Below are 22,122 nucleotides of genomic sequence, written 5' to 3'. Positions count from 1 at the left end.
GAGAACCAGAATTCATAAAGCAGTCTTTCCAGCAGCACATCCCCCACCAGCCTGCTCTACCCTACATCACAGCAGGCTGGCCTCTGCAGCCACCGTGCCCTCGGTCCCCAGCTGACCATGCCCGGGCCCTGTGGGGGAGGCTCCCCCCTGCCACACACACACAAGTACTGCGCTGTGACCGAGGCTCACTGCAAGTCAGGAACATCAGCTTGCAGTGAAAGGCAGTCCCTGCGGACTCACAGTCTCTCGGGAAGCTAGCATTTCTGGCTACAAAGAGGATGAGAGAATTTAATTCCCAGTGGCTTGACAAAGGGGTGGCCTGGTGGCAGTCCAGGCTCATGACACCATGCTGGGTGGGAAGGGGGCTCAGCCAGGGCCTGCACTGCTGGCCTCTTCCTCACCCTGGCAGAAAGGTGTGCCCCAGTCACTGGAGATCTGAGATGCTGCAGGGAACTCTGCTTGTGGGGGAGCCCAGGGTGGGTGCAGGTCCAGATGGCATACAGCCCAGGGCAGGCTGTGTTTTCCAGAGCCCACCAAGTCACCAGCTCTCTATGACGTGCCAGACCTCGCTGTGGAGGGGCGAGGCCTGTGTTTTAGCCCCTAGAGTACCAGCGAGGGGATGCTGTGCGGCAACAGAATCGATGTCATGAGAGGCCACAGCTTCCGCCAGCTCATTCTCTCAGGACGCACACCCCAGCCCTGGTCAGCTGTGCATGAACTGGCTGTCCTTGAGATGGCCCAGAGCACCCTACCTGCCAGGTAGCGGGGAGCAGATCCAGGGCAGGCTCCTCCTGGAGCACATGCATTTTCTGTGGTCTGGGGGCTGGGAGGTGGGAGGGCCCTGTGCTCCTAGGAGCACCGCCCCCATCCCCGCAAGCTGGTCGAGTCTCCACCTCACAGACCACATGTGCAGGGGAGAATGGGCCCTGCCCGCCTTCATCTCAGAGCCAGGCCCGACGGGATCCGTGTGGGGCCCAGTCTGTTGCTGCCAAAAGGGATTTGTGAGTCGGGCAATGACTGTGAGCAGAAACAGACTTAAATGCACTTAAAATGCCTCCCAGGTGGTCCCTGCTCAGGGCACGGCTGCTTTCATGCTCCTCCTTGTCACAAACACTTTTCAATGGGAAAACATATGGTCCCAGGTGGAGAATGAGGAGGTGGGTGCGGGCCCCAAGGGGGTGTAGTCTGGGGAGCCCACAGGCCTCCATGCTTGGTTTAATACTCTGCTGTCACTGTCCTGAAATCCTTCGTAATTCTAGAACAAGGGGCCCACATCTTCATTCTACACTGGGCGCCACAAATGATGCAGCCAATCCTGATGAGTGAAAGAGCAGACCCTGGGACAGGCCACCATGGGTGTACAGCTTTACGGGGCTGTGCAGGGTGCAGGCCTCCTCTGGGCCTTGGTTCCTTCAAGTGTGAGCAAGAGAAGGGCATGCTGGGGAGAGGAGGAGCAGCCAACGCAGGTGCCGACAGGCTTCACCTGCGCACAGGTACGTATCGAATGAAGCTGTCACTTCAGATTCACAACCACTGTGTGCAAATCCCTCCACTGCCCCATTTCACAGGGAAGAACACTGAGGCGGGGTGGTGAGAAGCCTTACCAAGGTCAAACAGCTGGAGGTTCTGCCTCTTGCGGTTTGGCACAATGGCTGACAAAGTGACTGTGGGAGTTAGGATCTGGGCAGATGCTGACCCCACCCAGGGCCCTGCCAGCTGGCAGCCCTTTACTGCTGGCACCATGTGTCAGGAAGAACTTCCCAGCTGGGGAGCTCAGACCTGCCTCTGCTGAGAGCCTCCCCTGGAACTTTGGGCAGGTCAACAAAGCAGGACTTGCAAAACCTTTCCCGCCTATGCCTTCCACCTCTGAATGCCATGGGGTGGGAGTCCTCCGCCGACACCTAGCCTCACGTTTCTGCCTGCCTGCCAAAGGCCCAAGTCACCGCATGCATTAGGAGGGACACCAGGAACCTTCACGGCCTCTGTGTGTGTGTGTGCGCATGCGTGTGCGTGTGTATTTCCTGAACACCGGTGATGGAAAGAGAGATAGAGGTGCACCGGCCCAAGACTCCACCTGCTCCACTCTGCCCTGCCCCGCCAGGAAAAGACGTGGAACTAACATCAGTGAGGCGGACGTGTGGTTCTGCTCAGAGCAAGGCCTCCTCTGACATCTTCATTACAAGTAAAGCTCCCAGGGCAGTGACGGTCTCATTCGGTGCACGAAGTCACCAGCTACGATTCCGCAGCTACCCGTACCTTTCTGTACCCTGGAAAGGCAGTTTTCAATGTTAGTACCTGGTTGGGATGTGCAATTTATTTGTATTTGGATGCAGATAGAACCAGGTCCAAGTTCCCATCCCCATCTCATTCATTCAACCCATTACAAGCTCACACGTGTGCGCACACTCACCCATTCACTCTTACCCACCCGGCCACACGCACACATTCTCACCCCTGCACTGGACTCTCTGAGCCCCCTCCTTTGCGGTGGAGGACACCGCAGGTGGACAAGGGCTCCGCTCCTGCTTCTGGCTGTTATCCCTTGCTTTTGCAGCACAGGGGTGCAGGCACACCCCGCCTGCTCCACCCCAGCCGCAGGCCGAATGCCTGCAGTCCCTGGGAGCCAATACTCTAGGATCACCTTCCCATAATCCCTCAGACGCAGACGCCTCTGCACACCCACTGACAGCCTCTGCTCCCTGTGCCCTGGAGGGTCACCTCCTGCTGGTCCTGAGGCTGCAGGCCAGTCCTGGCCCTGGGCAACCCAGCCAACTTCTCCACACGCAGTGTGCTGCCACCCAGATCCCCCAGGGGGCTGTGACCCCAGCCTGGGGAGGAGGCTTCTTCCCTGGGCGCCCACCCTCAGCCTGAGGGTGGCCCACAGAGCTCTCTGACATCTCCCTCTCATCACTGTTAAGAACTCTTATGTTAACCTCTCCTGTTTCATCTGCTGTGTGGCTGCTGCCTCCCGATTGGACCGAGACTGATACACACATCTCCCTCTCTCACATATACATTTACGGTCACACACCCTCACACACATTCTCTCCCACTGTTGCACACTCATACCCCCAACTCCAACTGTCTTGCTCACTTAATGAGACACAGTGAGCCTGCCGGGCCCTGACCCTAGGCTCTCCTTCGCCAGCTCTCCATGGCCTGACCAGCTCTGGCCATCGCGGTCAGCACACAGCCGCCCTGAGTTTCCTTTGACCTCCTCACCACCCTTGGTGGAGGATGGGCTGCCATCTGACCGTGCCAGTCCTGATCCAGGCCAGCACCTCCTAACCGGGCGCCCCTGGCCTCCCACTCCACATCTGGGCCTGTCCTCCAGGCCACCCAGAGCACCTGTGAGTCACACTCATTGTGGCCATCCTGCCATGGACATGAACAGAGCCTTGAACAACTGAAAATGTCCTAGGACTGCAATATGAAAGCCAGGATTTGGGGCTCTCAAGAAAGAAAAAAACACCGTGAGATGGTATGTTCTGTGAACTGAGTGCAGTTAGCAGCCGTGCCCACATCTGTGTGCAAGGCAGACCCTTCCTGCAGCAACAGCTCACCGGGCAGTCCTGGCTGCTGCCCCTGATGAGTGCCAGATCATGCAGATGACAGTTTTATTATGGCCCAGCAGAGTCTCCCTAACAGACCGTTTCCTAATGCCATCATCTTCACTGGGAATGGGAACCAGACCTCATGGACTCCTCCCCAGGGACGGGCCCTCCCCACGAAGGCCAGCTGTCCCCATGGGGGGTCCCTCCAGCCCCACCGCCCAGACAGCAGTGCTTGGCACCATCACCCTCTCAGGATGTGGCCCGTCTACCCCACCGCCCCTCCTCCAACATCCCGCTCACGTCTTCTCTTTCTTCCAGTTGAATATTTGATATGTACAGAGAGTACATTTTGCAGAGCATTTATGCGGAAAGCATATGCTAGAACAGACACCCATGAACCCACAGTAGCAACGCTGCTCCCACGCCCCCACCTCCCACTGTCTCTCACTCACTGCAAACATGAGCCCGGGTCTTCTGCCTTTCTTGCCCCTCCCCCATCTTTTCCTTTCTTTTTTTAACTGCTTTTTTGTTTTTACTGCTTTTACCTCATTTTTTTAAAACAATTTTTATTGAGTTATAGTCATTTTACAATGTTGTATTAAATTCCAGTGTACAGCACAATTTTTCAATTATACATGAACGTACATATATTCATTGTCACATTTTTTTTCATTGTGAGCTACCACAGGATCTTGTATGTATTTCCCTGTGCTATACAGTTTTACCTCATTCTTGAAAGGTATTTTTGCTGGGTAGAGCATCCTTCAGGACAGTGATTCTGTCCTTCAAAGGCATGATTCCGCTGTCTTGCTTCTGTTTCTGCTGCTGAAAGCTCTGTGCTCGTTTTAATTGTCACTCCCTAGTATTCCATCTTCTCTCTGGTTGTTCCTAGGACCTCCTGTGTTTAGTGCTCTCAAGTTTCACCATGATTCATCAGCCTTCTCACCTGGAAAGGTGTTCTCTCTCCAGATTCCCCTCCAGCAAACGGCAGCCAGTCCCATGGCTCGAATGACTGCCTCTGGGCTTAGGAATGCAACAAGCCCTGACCTTGTCACAGATCTCCACCAACTTGCTTCATCCCCTACCACATCTCCATCCAGCCTCCTCACCCTAGTCAAGGCACCACACACCTCACTGTTGAGGCCACACACCTTAGACTCATGCTGAGCCCTTGCTTCATTCACCCCTTACACCAGCCCACAGACTGCCCTCTGCCACCCCGCTGCCCAAGCTGCCATGCTCGCTCCCCTCCCTCCCCTGCATGACACCATGACACCAGTCTCTCTGAGCTCCCTCTTGACCCCATAAGCCACTTCCCACAGAGCAGCCAGTGTTAGTGGGATGTCACCCTCTGCTTAAAGCCCCGCACTAATCATCCACTGCTTGCAGAATAAAACAAACCAGGGCTGAGGCCCCATTCGCCCTGCTCAACTCAGCTCCTCTCCACCCTCGAGGGTGCCCACCTCCCAGCCACACTGGCCAAATCACAACATACGAGCAGAAAAAACAAGTGAATGAGTGAATCAATGAAGGAACAAATCTAACAGATAAATTATTTCGTGAACAGGGGTGAGTCATGGCTGGGCACGTATGGGAAATGGTCAGAATCCGGGCTAGGAGAGGGGCGGGGCCAGGGAGGCAGTGAGATTAGACTCAGCTAAGATGCTCTGGGTTGGTCTGATGGGCACTGGGAGCCACGTGGATGCTCAGCAGCAGGATGAGCCTGATGGAGCCTCGTCCTGTGCTCACAAGACTCGGGCGAGGCGTGCAGTGCCCTCTGGCTGCCTTGGAGAGGCCAGCAGTTGGTGTTGAGCCAACAGCCAAGAGAACAACCCAGAACAAAATCACTGACCCCGGCTCAGGAAATGACTTACTGTCAACTGAGGAACCCTGCCAACTGGCAGATGTTAGGCAGAACGTGTGTGCGCACTCACACATGCACGTGCGTACACCCGCTAGTGTGCACTCACAGGCAGGGAGACCCTGTAGTACACGTCACACACCCTGGATTTTGATGCTTTGTGCCAGCTAGAGGTTGGTTTTGCAAGAGACTGTAATGTAATTTTGCTTTCAGGGAAAAAACTACAGATCGGGGAGGCTTTACTGCAAATAACAATTTTTTTAGAGGGATATATATAAAGGGGATCCCAGTTTTTAAAATTAGTTGTGGTAAAATACAGAACATACAATTTATCATTTTAATCATTAAGTGTATAGTTTAGTGACATAAAATAAATTCACATTGTTTGCAACCGTCACCATCATCCATCTCCGGAACTCTTCATCTTGCAACACTGAGACTGCACACCCACCCATTCAACACTAGCTCCCCACTCGCTCCAGCCCTGGCAATCACCATTGGACCTTCTGTCTCTGAATCTGACTATTCCAGGCACCTCGTATGAGTGGAGTCACGCAGTATTTGTCTTTTTGTCACTGGCTTAATATCATTTATCATAATGTCCTCAAGGTTTACCTATGTTGTAGCAGACATCAGAATTTGCTTCCTTTTTAACGTTGAGTAATATTCATGGATTCACGGATACACCACATTCTGTTTATCCATCCATCCATCCATAGACTGTTAGGTTGCTTCCACCTTTTTGCTATTGTGAATAATGCTGTGATGAATGTGGGTATACAAATATCACTTTGAGACCCTGGTTTAAACTCTTCTGAGTGTATACCCAGAGGTGGAATTGCTGGATCATATGGCAATACTATTTTTAATTTCTTGAGGAATTTTAATGCTGTTTTTCAGAGCGGCTGCACCATTGTACATTCCCACCAACAGGGTACAAGGGTTCTACTTTCTCCATATCCTTGCAACAGTTGTGATTTTTCTGGTTTTTTTCTTTTTTTTTTGATAGTAGCCATCCTGATGGTTTGAGGTGACACCACATTGTGATTTGGACTTGCATCACCCTATTCATCAGTGATGCTGAGCATCTTGTCACATGCTTATTGGCTGTTTCTTCTTTGGAGAAATGTCTGTTCAAGTGCTATGCCCATGTTTGAATTGGATTTTCTTGCTGTTGTTGTCGTTGAGTTGCAGGCGTTTTTGTCTATTCTGGATGGTAACCCTTTATCAGACACAAGATTGGCCAGTACTTCCTCCTGTTTCACAGGCTGCCTTTTCATTTTGTTGCCTGTGTCCTTCAATGTTTTAAATTTTGATGCAATACAATTTATCTATTTCTCCTTTCTTTTGCCTGTGCTTTGGTGTCATGTATGTTTGAAGGATGTGCCCACAACTCTGTCTTTAGAACCAAGGCCAAACAGAACCGGTCAGTTCTTGGTCCCACCTGGCATCCCTCCAGCGCCGCCCTGGCTGCCTGCCACAGGCCAGGTCCTACCCGGGCACTGCCGGTTTCTGCTGTGGTTCCCGCCTTGGCTGCTACTCACTCACAGGGCCACGGGACTCGGGTGCAGGAGAGACCTGAATGGCTGAGGGGCTCCCTGGCCACGTGGGCCCACCCTCAGTGCCAGGCTCCCAGGGGTCCTTCATTTCTAACAGCACCAACAATCAGCCGCTGAGTAACAGGCTCCCTCAGTGCACACAGTGGCACAGTGCCCGGGCCCACACAAATGTTTCAGCTTATTTTAAAGACAGAGGTAAGAAAGAAATATAATAATGACTGCGAAATAATAAAGCAGCCTGGATTATATCTGTTTTTGTATCAACAGACACAAAATATAATTTTACTTTTTTATGGGGAAAGGAGCCCACAGAGGTCACAAGGCCTGAGCCCACAGTGGTTATGATGTGGCCTTGGCTCCAGAGAGTCACCTGATACCTACAGAGAAGGCAGAGCCCAGACCGAGGCCAGCTGAGTTTGGCCCAGAGCCCCTTCCTCTGCCTGTGTGGCCGTACCTCCTGCCCACGTGTGCCAAGGTGCCAACCCCAGGAGTCCCATGTGACCACTCACTGTACCCTGCCTGGCATCTTGCTCCACAACCCAGTTCCTTTCTGCCTCCCCTACATCAGGGGTGTTCAGAGGGCTCTGGCCTCCCCTGACCCTGGGCAGCCACCACACACATCTGTTCCCAGGTGTCTTGCTGGGCCCCCCATGCCTGGCCCCATGCCTGCAGCCTTGGCCTGCAGGTCCCATTGTCACACCCTGGCTCTGGGCTTTGAGTTCACTGTTCCCAGCCTTGCCCACAGCTCCCAGGTATGTGGTCCCCTGACCTCATCTTCTCTCCTGGGTGAGCCCCTGCCCAGCTCAGCCTTTCCCCCCACATCCCGGGCCATGGTAGCCCTTCCTTCCTGAACTCTCAGAGCACTGACCTGAAGCTAACAGAAGCAGAGGCCAGCACATCCCATGACCCAGGCCCTGCTCTGAGCATGGTGCCTGCTCCATCACAACCTGCCAGGGGCTACTCTCATCAGCCCAAGTTCAGGTGAGGAAGCTGAGACCAGAGAGATCAGGGGCCTGACTGCGCCCCAAGATGTGAGTGGGAGTGGCCAGTTAGGCCTCTGCTTAAGTGTGAGCCATGGTAGGAGGGTCTACTTCCTCAGCAGCTCTGCCCGTAAGCATGGAGGGAGGCCCCTCAGGCCAGCCCCACCGTGGCACTGATGGGATGTTCAGCCCCTCCCTGTGTGTGTGGCTATACCACCACCATTACCCAACCCCCATCACCACCACCGCCACCTACACCATCGCCACTACCGTAACCACCACGCTCACCAGAACCACCCTCACCACAACCATCATCACCATCACCTTGGCTCCCCCACCACCTATACCATCACCTCTAGGACTCCACACCCCCCACCATCATTATCCTCACCCCCAGCCCCCAACCACCACTTGCACCATCATCACCCTCCCCACAACCATCACCTTCACCCCACCACCTTCACTACCACTGCCCACCACCACGTACACCATCACTCACCATCAAGCATCATCACCTTCATTCCACCCCCAACCACTGCCACCACTGCCATTTTCACCACCATCACCATCTTCACCACCACCATCACTTTGCCAGCCATCCTGAGGCTTCCAAATGAAAGCAACTTTGGCAGGTTTGCCCCACACAAACAGTGGGAAGAAAGCTGGGTTCTAAAGACCCACGGAACCCTCACTTGTCTGATGCCTGGCACAGAGCAGTGTGAAGGGAAGGCCTGGGGAGGGTTTGAGTAACTTGATGGTCCACAGCTACCTCCCTTTGAGAGCCAGCTGCCTCTGTTCACGGGTCCTCGTCTCAGCTCAGCTGTACTCAGTCACAAGCCAAAGCCTCCTTTGGGGGACATCTGACAGCGTGTCCCAATCCTGATGCTGGAAACTGAAACCTCTGTCAGTAAAACCATCGAGAAAATGCTGGCCTCTGCAGGTGCATGCAACAGATGGACAGCTCAGTGTATACAGTGGGTGCCCGATATATCAAGGCCAGCTACACCCCTGGTGCCTAGCGAGGACTCCAGTCACCACTAGTGCAGCCTCAATTCCAGTCTTAAATTCCTTCTTCCTTCAATGCTGCCTGCAGGCCTGTGCCACTGTGGCCTCAAGGCTGAGTGCCCTGCCTGGTCTGGCCTGGGCAAGCTGGATCGGCCTGGCACAGGAGGAGAAACACTGGGTGCCCGGGCTTCCCAGGGAGACCTCTGGGGCTCTCCATGCTCCTGAGGGCTCGGTGTCACACAGAGCCCAGGCCCCTGCCTGCCTGTCTGGTCGGGGGCTTCACATGCAGCACAGCTCTCAAGGCCCTTCCCACCATCATCCCTCCAGCCCCGAACCCCTCCACTGTGTGGTCCCTGGTGCGGCGGGACCCAACATGGGGGTGCAGTGTCTCCCCAGACACCTATTTTCTAGGGCTCTGTCTGGACAGGGTGGCCGGCGGCCTGGAAAAACAGCTAGATGGAGGAGGAGAGACCAGAGGGCCAGCCCTCGCCTCAAGGCCCCACCATCCCGGCACGCCCGCCACACTCCTCGGCATCGTTAAAAAGCTCTTCCTCGCACACCTTGCCTGAGCTCTCGCTGTTGGCCAGACACCTCGCTCTCCCCATCTAATGCTGGGAAACAGAATTCACCTCTTGCACTCCAAGTGGAACTGTCCCCAGGGCCGGGGTCTCCTGACACTGCCCATGTCCTCCATGCGGCCCTCTGCCTCGGGTGGGAAATGGGTTGGAGCACGGCTGAGGTTTGGGGGAGTGAGGTGTGCAGCTGAGGTCTGCAGCCCGGCAGCGTGGGAGCCAGCAGCCCAGACCCATCCCCTCTCTGCACACAGGCCCCAGCCTTCTTTGCTCCCAGAGGCCTGGGCCCCAGGCTGTGCCCAGTACACAACCCCCCGCGGCCACCTCCCACACTTCCCCACCCGCCCACACCAGCTGCAGGGGACTTGCTCAGAGGATGGACACTCTTGCCGAAATGTGATTTCCCAGCTGCCACTGACTTAATCACCAGCCACCCTGGCAGTTCCTTCCGGCTTCTATGCAAAGGAAACTGCCAATTAGGTTACAATTAATTTCTTACCCAGGGCAAGGCCTGACTAGAAAAAGACTGGCCACCCAAGTGGCCTGCTGATGACTGTGCGGGTCACCAGGCCCCCTCAGCTCCAGGGCTCTGGTGCCCTGTGGCCCCAGCCAACTGTGGGTGTGCCAGCCCCAGCCTGGAGGCGACAGATCAGGACGTCACCAGCTTTGACCCTGGTGCCTCTGCCTGGGCAACTGTCCCCCTCACATTCAGCAGGGCACTGTGACTCAGACTTAAACAAAGCTGTCACCCCACCTGTCTCCAGCTCCCTGAACAGAGATGGTCCTGCCCATTTTTATCCCTACGCTCCAGCACCCTTCTCGACCATGTTCAATCTTAACTGGTAAGACTTTTAGATTCTTGAGAAACCCTGCCCTAAGTGCTTCACATGCATTGTCCTCCTTAATCAACACAACTGCCAGAGGCAGCGACGATTATGATTCCTGTCTTACCTTGGCTGAGGGCACACAGAGATTGAGCTGGGATTTCAGCCAAGGGTCCCATCTGACCAGCATGTGTGGCCACCAGGCTCCTCTGCTCAGGGTGGCCGTGCACACACATGCAGAAGAGCCAGGACACCATGACTTGGGACTCCGGGCCACCCACCCACCTGTTTGCAGACCAGGAGGAAAATGCAACCACAGATAACTGTCTGCAGCCTCTTTTGGCCTCCTTTGAAAGGCAGGTGCTCCTAAAAGTTTCTTCATATAAGGTTGCTCTTTTACATTGCAGTGAGATAGAGCGAGGGCGCAGGAAGGCGTGAGCAGGCAGGAGTTTGCTCAGGCAGCATCCGCCTGACGGACAGACACAGTAATGGTGGCTGTGTGCGCAGGCGTCCACGGATGCTAGGGGCCTGACGCGCCCAGGCCTGCTGGACACAGATGTGAGCCTGGAGGAGTCCTTCTCTCTGTCCCCTGCTGGGTCTGAGCACCACCAAATGCTTGAGAAGGTGGATCAGGCAAAGCCCACCTTCAGCACGTAGATGGTGACCCACAGCTTGTACCTCCTGGTGGGGGTGCTCAGGGTAGCCCCTGGGGGAGCAGCACCCACACAGGGCCGCCCACATAGGGTGATGGAAGCAAAGCCTGCGGCAGCCTGTCTATCCAACTGGGACCCACTGCAGCTCGAGGGGCTGCTGGGAGGCCATCCTGCGTCAAGTCTGAGAGGAATGGTGGGGGTGGGGGGTGGTCCGACACTCTCAAAGGAAGACCATTCTTGGACCTGGGGCTGGACAAGTTGCAGGTGCTGAAGGCCGACTATGCACCCATGCAGACCAGTGCTGGGGGCCCAGACCTCAAAGATCCCAATGTCAAGAATAAAACAGAACCCAACTCCAGGGCCGGAGCGGCTGTGTGGAGGAGTCATGGCAACCAAGTCCCCAGCTGATGCCTTCCTGCTGCAGGACACCTCACGCCTCTCTCCAGGCCTCAGTTTATCCGTCTATAAAATGAGGGGTTGCTCCTGATGCTGAGGCTCTTCCAGAGCAAATTCTGATCCACTCTGAGTCTAGAGGACATCTGTGCAGGAGCATTCATGGGATGAGCTTCCTGATCAGGGGCTGAGAGACAGGATGGTGGGCATAATGGAAATCAGGGTGGGCTTGAGCCTAAGGTGGCCCATGGGGGGTCAAGGACATGGGGGCCGGAACAGGATTAGGACCCCACATATCCTCCTAGGCTGCTGATGATAAGGCAAGAAGACCTGAGTCTGGATACAAAGGAGAGATTTCAGCATGATGCGAGGAGGCAGAGAGACGAGGGCAGAGCGGGGCTGGAGCCATGCTCCTTCCTGCCCCACTGTGTGGCCGGCTCGGCTCTCAGCCTGTCTGGATCTGTTCCCAGCTGTGGACTGGGACATGAACTCTTGCCTGGAAGCACTGCTGGGACAGGGCTTTGCTGGTGGAAGCCAGAGCCAGTTCTCATCCTTTCTCCCTCCCTGACTCCCGAATGAGACTTGCCTGGACCCACAAAAGCTTCCTGCTACCTCCTGATCAAGGCCTTCCCACCCCATGCTGGGCCCTGGCATTCGTGCAGCTTCTGGGTGGGGGCAAGGTGCACTTCCCTGGTACGTTCTGCTGTCCCAGGAGAACTGCTTCAAGGGATGGGCAGCATGATGTCACACAGCTGCAATTATGGTAATCAACTTGCACCAGATCCACCTGATTATTTTTAGAGTCTGTATTGAGACTAAGCAAGACAGGGCAGCCCTGGGTTCCCCTCCTGCTGAGTCCTGCCTTGCCAGGTGGGCTGGGTGGGTCGCTGGTTCCTGGAACCCCTACCTTCCTCTACCTCCTGGGTCCTTCACAGGATAGTCCTCGGGCATCAGCGTCTCACACACAAGACGTGACACCATTGCTTCTGGGATGTTTGAGCTCAATATGGCTTTAGAGTCCGGATCCTGTGAGAATGTCCTCAGGGTCCCAGTGGGGTCATGGTGACTCAACCCCACAAAAGGGCATTGGATGAACCCATGTCCTCTTCAAAAGGGACCTGGGGCTCAAGATGCCGACAGAAACGTCTCTGGATGAAAAGTGCTTCTCAACAACACTTGGTGGAGGTTTGATAAAGCAAAGTAATCCCCACAACAAAGAGACACCCCACCCAATTAAAACTTGAGAAAAGGATCTGAATCCAAAGAAGATACAAATGGCCAATAAGCACTTGAAAGGTGCTCAACATCACTAATAATTAAGGAAACGCAAACCAAAACCACATGAGAGATCACTTTGTATCCACTAGGAAAGATACAATTTAAAACTATAAACAAAAAATAACAAGTGTTGGTGAGAATGTGATGAAATTGGAGCCCTCGTACACTGCTGGTGGGACTGTAAAATGTTTCAGTTGCTGTGGAAAACAGTCTATCAGTTCCTTAAAAAAATAAAACTTGAAATTACTGCTTGACCCAGCAATTCCACTCCAAAGTATACACCTAAGAGAATTGAAAACAGGGACTTAAACAGATATTTGCACATCAATGTTCACAGCAGCATTAGTCACAAGAGCCAAAAGATGTAAACAACCCAAATGTCTACCAATGGATGAATGAATAAATAAATGTGATGTATACATGAAACGGAACATTACTCACCCTTAAAAAGGAATGAGGTACTAATACATGTACATTGTGGATGTTCCTTGAAAACGTCAAGCTAAGTAAAGGGAGCCTGATACAAAGGTCAGTTTATATTAACTATCCAAAATGGACAAGTCCGTAGGGACAGATGCAGGATGGCAGTTACCAGGGCCAGGGTCGGGGAATAGGCAGCAGTGTCTAATGGGCGTGGGGTTTCTTCCTGGGGTGACGGATGTGTTTTGGAACTACACAGAGGTGATGCCAATGCAACACTGTGAATGTACTAAATGCCACTGAATTGGTCACTTTAAAACAGTTGATTTTTACGTGATGTGAATTCTATCTCCAAAAAAAAAGTGAATTGTAATTATTTGTCACTGCATTATCTGCCCCTGTCCCCGTGGCTAGACCCCACACAAACCCCTGTTGTGCTGACCAGGAGAGGCTGACCTGGAAGAGCTGTGTGCAGGGGCACAAGTCCAGAGAGGGGACCCTCAGGAGTGTGTGCAAGTGCCCCAGTGTGTGCCCCACCCCGCACCATGATCTCCTTTGTAGTCCAGCCTCTCCTGCAGAGAGAAGGACTATGTGACTGGATTCCAGTGGACATGGGCAAAGTGCCATGGCCCCTCCAGGCTTGGCTCCACAGAGTTCTGTGCCCATCCCCGTGTACATGACTAGGCGTGTAGTGGCTGATGGGTTGGGGGTGTGGGGACAGGAGACACATGCACTGTGTTGGGACACAGAGACTGGGTGCTTGTTACCCTCAAGTACACAGCCTCTCCTGCCCTCACAGACACAGGTGGGTGGGAGGCTGCGGAAGCAAAACAGATTCAAGTAGGTCTGAGATGGAGACTTTTCAAGGCTCTGTGGTATCATTCTGCTGTCCAGCTGGATGAATTTTCTGCAAACACCACCTGCAGATGCCCATCCGACCAGGCTCAACCCTTCCATGTGGCAAAGCACTGCCCACAGTGCTAAGTGCATGCAATTCTGCTTCCACAGCTGAGGACACGAGGGCAGCGGCGCCCACTTCATTGCTACGTGGCGGCTGGGAAGGAGCCCTGCATTCCGACTCCATCCTTTCCCCTCCCCAGAGGAAGAGAGCAGACAGCAGTGGATGCCGCACAGGCAAGGCTGGAAGGGCAGGATGGGGGGAGCAGGCAAGAAGAAAGCCCACTTGGGACCAGCCCCTCAGCTTCTGGGTCTTCGACCGTTTCACTGTTTCTGTGCGTTCGGCTGTTTCAGAGGCAGAAAAGTTTGATGAAGAAACTCAGTAAACTGCCCGTCTCCACTCAGACTCCCATCATCACTTTGTGCACCCCCAGGTGGCCCCCCACACTCACCCGACTCTCAGGTCCTGGCACACAGAACACGTATCTTCCCAAGCATTTTCCAGACTGTTAGTTAAAGTTTAGGAACTTACATTGTTTCTTTTCCCCTTTCTGCAAGAGTGAGAACAATTGGAATTTTCTGGCAATCCCACAGGCACGCAGAGTGGGGCGGTGCTGGCATCAGTTTTGATGTCCACTGTCTTGCCAGGGGCTTTCTGATGGTTTTAGCAGCAGAATCCTTTCAGATCAGACAGCAGGTCAGGGCCAGAGCTCAGGGCAGAGCTCAGAGGTTGGACTCCCTCTCCTGGCCACCCTGCCCCTCAGGCACTTCTCTGGAGCCTTGGGCTCTGGAGAATCTAGATAGGAGCACCCCACGTCAGAAGAGTGAAGGCTTAAGACTGCGGTAAGGTGCAGCCGCCAGTACCTGAATCTGGGAGAGGGCCTAGGGTCCCAGGACCCAGGTCTGCAGGGGTCTCCCCTGAGCAGGTTCCAGAACTAATCCCTGCCTGCCAGAGTTTTCCAGCCCTAACCCAGCCCCAGGAGGCATCGCTGACATCATGGAGAGCGTGCACCAGCTGGACCACCAGGTGGGCACACACCCCACCAGGTGCACAGGTGACCTTTCTGCAGCAGTGCCCTGGCTGCTAAACTCTGTGGAACCACTCACAGGACAAAAGCAAACAGAGGTGTTTGCTCATGGCTGGTCACCTGCTCTCCTTGAGGGCTCAGGTGGTGCTTGAACTGCCCCCCTCAAGGTCTCATTGGCGTCATCGACCTCACATCCGTGCTTTTTAGGGGGCATTGGCTCTGATGGGGGAGGAGCTAAGGGAACAGTGGCGCCTCTCTGCCATCTCTCACCCCACCCCCACCTTGCCTGGGGTCTCAGAGTGGACAGCTCAGAGGGCCAGTGGCTTCACAGCCTCCAGCCTTGGGGGCTCTGAGAGGGTTCCCAGAGGCTCCCACAATTACAAAGCTGTGAGGCCAGAGCTTGATGGCAGCCCAGGCCTCGTCTGGCCCCAAAGCTCAGGGAAGGTGAATGGTGGGAGGACCAGGTGGGGATGGAGGGCAGGAGAAGGGCCCGTCCATAGAGGCCCCCAGGTGGCCTAGAGCTTCCACTGGAAGAGGCCTCCATCCTCTAAGGCCCTCTGAGATGAGGTGAAGCCCTGCCTCAGGAGTCACAGCCACCCCCAACCCCCTGAACATGGGCAGGCCCTGGGCTACCAGTCTCTGTTGCTCCCGGGAAGGGAGAGGAAAGCCACCTGGGCTCTGGGAGACCTGAGTCTTCACACCCCTTCAAGCCCACAGGGGGCCCTCCCCAGGCCACCCAGGTCATGGCCCTCAGAAGGACATCCTGGGCCTGATCTCTCTGAGTCATACTGACCCCTCAGCCTTCCAGGGACTGAAGCACCCCCACCCATGAAGCATGGAAGACAGAACCTCAAAGACCCAAGGGAGGCAAATGAGAAGGAGGGAAGGAATGGGAGGGTGACAGATGACCCCCAGCTGCCGTCATAGCTGGTGGCCCACAGCCAGGAGGGTCATGTTCCTGCCTGGCTGCCCCCCATCCCCTCCCACCTGGCCCCTCAGCCTGCCTGCTTCCATGCACCGGTCTGAAATCACACACACACATTCGAGACAAGTGATCACTTTGTGCTTCCTTTACTGCCCATCTCTCCCTATGGAGGACAGCTCTGAGGTCAAAGGGACCTTCTGTTGTCTCAGCACCTACATCCCTAGCCCTGGAGCAGCTCCTTAGGCAGCAGGGGGTCCCTCGGGGAGTATCTGTGGGCTGATCACTATGACGGCTATTGTTAACTGTTAAGTCACTCATTCAGAAAAACAGTCCCTGAGGTGAGGAGGAGGAGGAGTATATGCTTGACCCCCACACAAGGAAGTGTCCTCCCCGACTGACACCCACGGGAAGGGGGAGGGGGTCCACAGTGGAAATGTAGCCACGTCCACAGGAGGGAAGGAAGTGCCACTGATGGTGGGGGAGGGCTTCTCCAACTCTGCCTTTTTCCCTGGGTGCCCAAATGGGCACTTTCTTCTCTCAGTCTGTCCTGGAGCCCTGGGGAGGAAGGCTCTGTCCTGGGAAGGCTCCGTCCTGGACAAGGAGACACAGCTGTACCCACGTGTCCTGAAGCCCAGCCCCGCTCCACCCCCCCAGCACAGTAGTTTCTGTCAGGTTCTGCGTCCCCAGACAGTGGACCCAAGGACCACACGCCTGGCCTACAGCACCAGCACAGAGGCCTCTTCCTGTCACTCCAGAGCACACATGCCCCAGCACACACGCCCCCTCCCCTGGGGCCAGATTGGCAGGATCCCACCTACTGGCTGTTCCTGGCCCCACAAGACTCCCAGATACCAGTGAAAGCGCCAGTGCCGCCTGAGAAACCAGCCGAGATCCCCAAGGGGCTTCTGTTTCAGGTGTCAGAGCACAGAGCCACACTTTCTGCCCATACCTGGACCAGGCTGTCCCCAGGGCCCCGAGGAGTAGTCACTGGTGGATGAGTGAACTCAGGGCCACCTTCCCCTCTCAGGACTCCTCCTCAGCCCAACCCCTGGTCCCCACCACTGGCCCAGAGAAGGGGCTTGCTGAAAGCGAGGGGACCAGGGGTGAGGAGTCACTAAGTCCTCTCCTAAGTCACTAAACTGAGGGTCAAGTCCACAGGCTGTGAGAGCCTCTGTTTCCTTACCTGTGAAATGGGAAAACAAGGCCACTTCCCCCAGGATTTCGGGAGGATACAGGGAGCCAGCAGACAGGTAATGCTCAGCCCAAGACAGGCAGGCCCTGAGGCTCCTGTGGGCTGGCTGCTGCCGGCATCGGCCAGTTCAGACCAGGAGACCTTCCAGTTCAGACCAGGAGACCATGGAAAGGAGTCCTCGCTCAGGTCACAGAGTGGGGAAGGCCTCAGAGGAGGCAGCAGCTTCCCGGCCCTCCCTTCCCCTTGGTACCCCAGGCTCCATTTTAACAGATATCATCATTTTTCATTAGTTTTCTCCTCCCCTGGCTAAAAGGCCATTAGCTCCCCATTAGGTGACAGCATCCCATTTTCTTCACACCACCGAGGAAACAGTGATTTACTTAGCCACCCCTAAAGCAATTCTGCAGAATAAAGGCAATTTAGCAATGGTCTCAATAAACTTCGCCATTTGCTCTCTGCTCACAGACCCCACCCTTAGGAGCCCACCAGCTGACCCAGCCCCTCAGGCCCTGGGTGGGTTGGGCCCTGCTAGGGCCCAGAGTAGCCAGCCTGGGACAAGGGCTGCTCCCAGAGGCCAGACGCGCTTAGTGGGTTGGGGTGGAGGAGAAAGAAGGCTGGGCCCAGGTAAGCCTGGTGAAGCAAGACATGTCTTCCACGAGTCCCTGGTCAAAGAGAGGAGGGGCCGAAAGAGGCAGAAAGAAGTCGGCAGAACAGCCTTCCTGGCTGCAGGGCTGCTCCAGCATCTGCTGGTCCAGGCAGAGGTGGTACACCCAGGCCCAACCACAGCCTGGGGAGGGGGCCTCCTAAGTGATGGCCATCTTCCCTTCTTCAGTACCTGGGGGTGAGACGGACTGAAAGGCGCAGAGGATGTGTGCGCAGGCAGAGGGAAGGCCTTTCTTTCCCCGTGGCCAAAAGTGCTGAGCAAAATGGAACCCAAGAAGCCAGGCCAGAAAGATGAGAGAGTGAGGCCTGGTGAGGAACAGCAGAAGGTCAAGGAGATGCCGTTGGGTGAGGGGTCAGCCTGAGACATTCAGGGGAAACTCCAGAAGCTGGGACTCAGTCTCCTGGTCCAGGCAACAAGATGGCTTTACCTGCACTGGAGCAGCACAAGACCAGAATGTCTTCTGAGAACTTTCAGATGCAAGTCCTTCATCTCTGGTTCCAGGACAGCCAGGGTTGATGGGCTGTGCTCCTGAGTGTGACCGGGGAAGGGCAGCTGCCCCGGTGTATACAGGTGGGGGTTCCAGTGTGTGTGTGGCAGAGAGAGGGGCTGGGTTCCTTGGGTGAGGGTGGAGTGTGAGGGGACAGGCTGTGCTGTGTGAGTGGATGTGTGTCCACTGGCCTCATGATCACATATCCTTGAGAAAGGGCAGAGTGTGTGTTAGTGATGACCAAGAGTGAGTGTGAGAGCGTGTGAGCATGGATTCAAGGGTATGTGTGTGTGCGTGCGTGTGTGTGAACGCATGGATACCAGCCTGTGAGTGAGGAGTCCTGCCCTGATCTGAGAGTCTGTGTCTGGGCTGGCACCTCTTTCTGAAGGTGTGTGCACTCCCACACAACGAGGGTGTGTACGCGTGGAGGGGGCAGGCCTTGGGGTTTGCTGATGTCTCATGACCTTGCTCTGAGCATCCCTGGGTCCACCTCTGCCTGCCCTGAGGCAGGGCGGTTCCCTCCCCTGCATTTCCAGTCTAGGCCACTGCCTCTTCATCTGGGCTGCCTCCTTACCCTATTCCCTCAGTTCCCCAGCACAGAACGGAGCTTCCAGTCTTGGGGAGGTATCTGGTCCAGTAGGGGAAGGCTTTCATTCTCTCGAGACCCAGCCCATCCCCCAGGCAACAGGCCCAGCCACTGAAGGGCTGCATCCACAAGAGGGCGCCCGGAGGCCGAGCTGCTCCCAGCCTGGCGGGGCTCACGGGAGGCCGTCTGGGGCGGTTCAGTGAAAGCCAGGCTCCCCAGCTCCAGGATTGCTTCTCCGTGAGGGGTGCCTCTCCAGAGGCCTAGCTGCCTCCTCCTGGGTACTGCGGGACCACCTCTCCCCTCTTAGTGCCTCCAGGCGTGGTTTCTCGCTCATCCCAAGGGAAGGGTGGGTAGGGCAGGGGACCCACTTTCCCTGGATTGGAGAGCCTTTTTTTTTGACCACCCAACTCCATGGGTCCGGGGAGAGGAAAAGCTCTCCTGCATTCCTGTCAAGTGTCACAGGCCCCCTCACAGTACAACCCCACCCCCCAACCTTGTCCAGGCCCCCACAGCCTTGCTCAGCACCCTGGCTATGCCTAGGGCTGTGGAGAGGCACAGGGGAACCATACTGACTTCAGGCACACATGACACCTCCCAACCCCCAACTACAAAGTTGCAACCCAGAGTTACAAGTGGTCTTCAGAACACCTTGTGTGTGTTTACTTCTGCCCTGCCTTCAACCTCCTCCTGCCTTTCCCCTAACAGCACCGTGACCCTCAGAGTCCCAGTGCTGGAAACAGACTCTTTCCCCCATCCTTTCCCAGTGCAAGGAAAGGGTTTCTGCTCTGCCTTCCCTATGATGGACTGGAGACCCATTCTGGCTTCGGCATCTGTCTCTTGAGCCCAGGATCCAGTCACACAAGCGAAGCCTTGCTCAGGCATGTGAACTCAGAGTCTGTGCAGGACCAAAGGCTAGAAGCAGGAGACTACGGCCTCCTCTGATCCCAAAGGCCACAGGGAGAGAAAGCCCTGTGTGAGGAGTCAGGGAGGGTGGTCGGCTCCTTCTCTCTGGGAGGGAAACTTGATGTATAAATAAGTACTTCAGAAAGGGATCAAGTTAGGTACAGTTCAAGGGGAACTAAAATTCATGGCCAAGGAGGGTCAAAGATTCACAGCCCTGTAGTTCATTCATTCTGACAGTTTGGGGGTGGGGGCGGTGACCAGCTTTTGCAAGGCCACATCTAATCCTCCCAGCACCGACCCTGGCGGCACACAGCCCTAGCCCACTCCAAGATGGTCAAAAGCGCTTGGTAAAGGTTGGCTCAGAGCCATCGAATGGTCTCAAAGGCCACACCTTCAGGTGCCCACGCCTGGCAGCGGCGCGGGACTCTGAGGCTGCGGAGGGACGGGAGCCACGGCGAGCCCTCAGCCGGCTGCGCTGGGTCAGCCTGAGCAGGCCCTCGAGGGCAGCATCCTTAGAAACCACAGGCTTTTTGCTTTTTTAAGGACTAGGGCGGCAAACACGCGCAAGGGAAAAGCGATCTTTTAAAAAAGAGCAGATCCTCTCTGAGTACCGCGGCGAGTCAGGGCGTCGGAGCTGGAGGAGGAATGCACCGACGTGGAGTGTAAAAAGAAAACCAGGACAGAGCAATGTTTTGCAGAAACAGAACTGCCTAAGTCTCCAGCTTTCTAGCTACCTCACTCGTCCTCCCCTACTTGTACCGAAACGGCAAGATCCGTTCGGTTCGCTCCAAGACGTGGCTACGGTGAGAGGCGCAACCAGGCTGGGGCGCGCGGCTGCGACTCCGGCCCTGGGCACCGACCCTGGCCGCCTGGCCCGTGTCCCGCTCCGACCTGCGTCCAGCTCTGGCTCGAGACCCGCCCAGCCTGGGGCCCGAGGCGCCCTGCCCGCCACACCACCTCTTTCCCAGCCGAGCCCAGGCAGCCGGCAACTGCGCAGCCCGCTGCCCGCCGCAAACAGAAAGGCGTTTCCGAACGCGTCCACTCCGCCGCTCGGCGCGCGGCGCCAACTTCGCCCCAGCAGCTGCGGGCACCAGTCCCCGGCAGGACTCACCTTCTCCGAGCAGCGGCAGCAGCAGCAGCAACCGCAGCCCCACGGCGACGGCCGTCACCTTCGCCATCGCCGGGGCCGCAGCAAGAGGGATGGTGACTTGGACTGGAGGTCTCGGTGGCGGGATGCGGCGCTCAGCCGGGCCGCCCCATGCCCGCCTGGGACACGGGGGACTCGGCGGACACTGCCGGAGCAGAGCGTCGGGGCGCGGGCTCAGGGGTACTCTAGGATGCTGTGCACCGGGCTCTGGTCGCGGGACTGAGGTGGGGCGCGCGCGGGCTGCGCCCGAGGAGCGGGCAGGGGCGGGGCGGGGCGGTAAGGGGGGCGGGGCGGGGGCGGGGCGGGCGGGGCCAGGGTGCAGGCGGGGTGCGGGGGTAAGGGCGGGGCGGGGGGTACCCACACCGACGGTGCCAGCGTGGCTCCCGCGGGGCGCGGGTTAGGAGAGCGGTGCTGATCGCGGGGTGCGGGCCGGGTGGGGTGCGAGTAGGAGCGAGGTGCGGGACGCGGGGTGCCTGCCTGCCAGCCGCAGCCTCAATCCGCGCATCTCCGCAGGCACAATCACTCTTTCTCAGCCTATGAGCCCGCTCACGATTTCTGCGCTTCGACCTTTCCCGCTGCCCAGAGAGGGCAGGGAAACCACGCGGGGGTGCTAGGTCTGGGCAGAATGGCTGTGGGTGCGAGCGGACAAGGAGACTAGGCGGGCACCTCGCCTCCCAGCTCCAGGCGCGGCGCGCATCCTCCGCCATTTCTCAGATAAGGCAGGCGCTGTGGGAGCGCGGCCTCTCTAGGGGCCGGTGGCGAGAGGAGGGGAAGAGCCGGGAGAGCAAAGGAGAGCCAGAGCGCTTTCTGCGCACTCCAGGGGCCAGCCTGGCATGTGGCTTACAATGTCCGCGGTCTCCCTAGGGGTGTCCTAGAGCTAGTTTGTGAACCCCTCTCTTAGGACTGGTCTAACCAATGAGAGCAGGCAACCGACTCTGGGCGCATCTTTCAAAGACACCTTGCCCTGGTGTCTTGAAGGCTTGAATGGGGTGCCCCTCTTCCCCACCAAACAGAAGAACTCTTAGGGCGTGGGGCTGACTGGGGTAGCAGAGCAAGTGACAGGGAAGAACTGGAGCCCAAGATTTAATTTTTGCCCTAAGAAACGATGCCCATAAACACATCCTGTCCTAAAAAGGGAAGACTAACATGGGGCGTCCTGGGGTGAGGTTGGAGGTGAGTTCTAGGCCTCTGTGG

General features: G+C 56.2%; 1 protein-coding gene across 1 annotated transcript in view; it reads right to left on the bottom strand.

Annotated features, from left to right (window-relative positions):
• Positions 1–21,168, bottom strand: part of RET (ret proto-oncogene) — a 54,255-nt gene extending 33,087 nt beyond the window's left edge. Inside the window, exon 1 of the mRNA XM_072971086.1 lies at positions 20,893–21,168. Within this exon, the coding sequence (XP_072827187.1) occupies positions 20,893–20,959 (67 nt within the window). The 5' untranslated portion in view covers positions 20,960–21,168. The remainder of the gene's footprint in view (positions 1–20,892) is intronic.
• Between the last annotated feature and the right edge of the window lie 954 nt (positions 21,169–22,122).

Source organism: Vicugna pacos, chromosome 11, assembly GCF_048564905.1.
Source record: "Vicugna pacos chromosome 11, VicPac4, whole genome shotgun sequence".
Taxonomy (NCBI): Eukaryota; Metazoa; Chordata; class Mammalia; order Artiodactyla; family Camelidae; genus Vicugna; species Vicugna pacos.
Note: the sequence above shows the minus strand (reverse complement) of the source record. Positions and strands in the feature narration are given on the sequence as shown.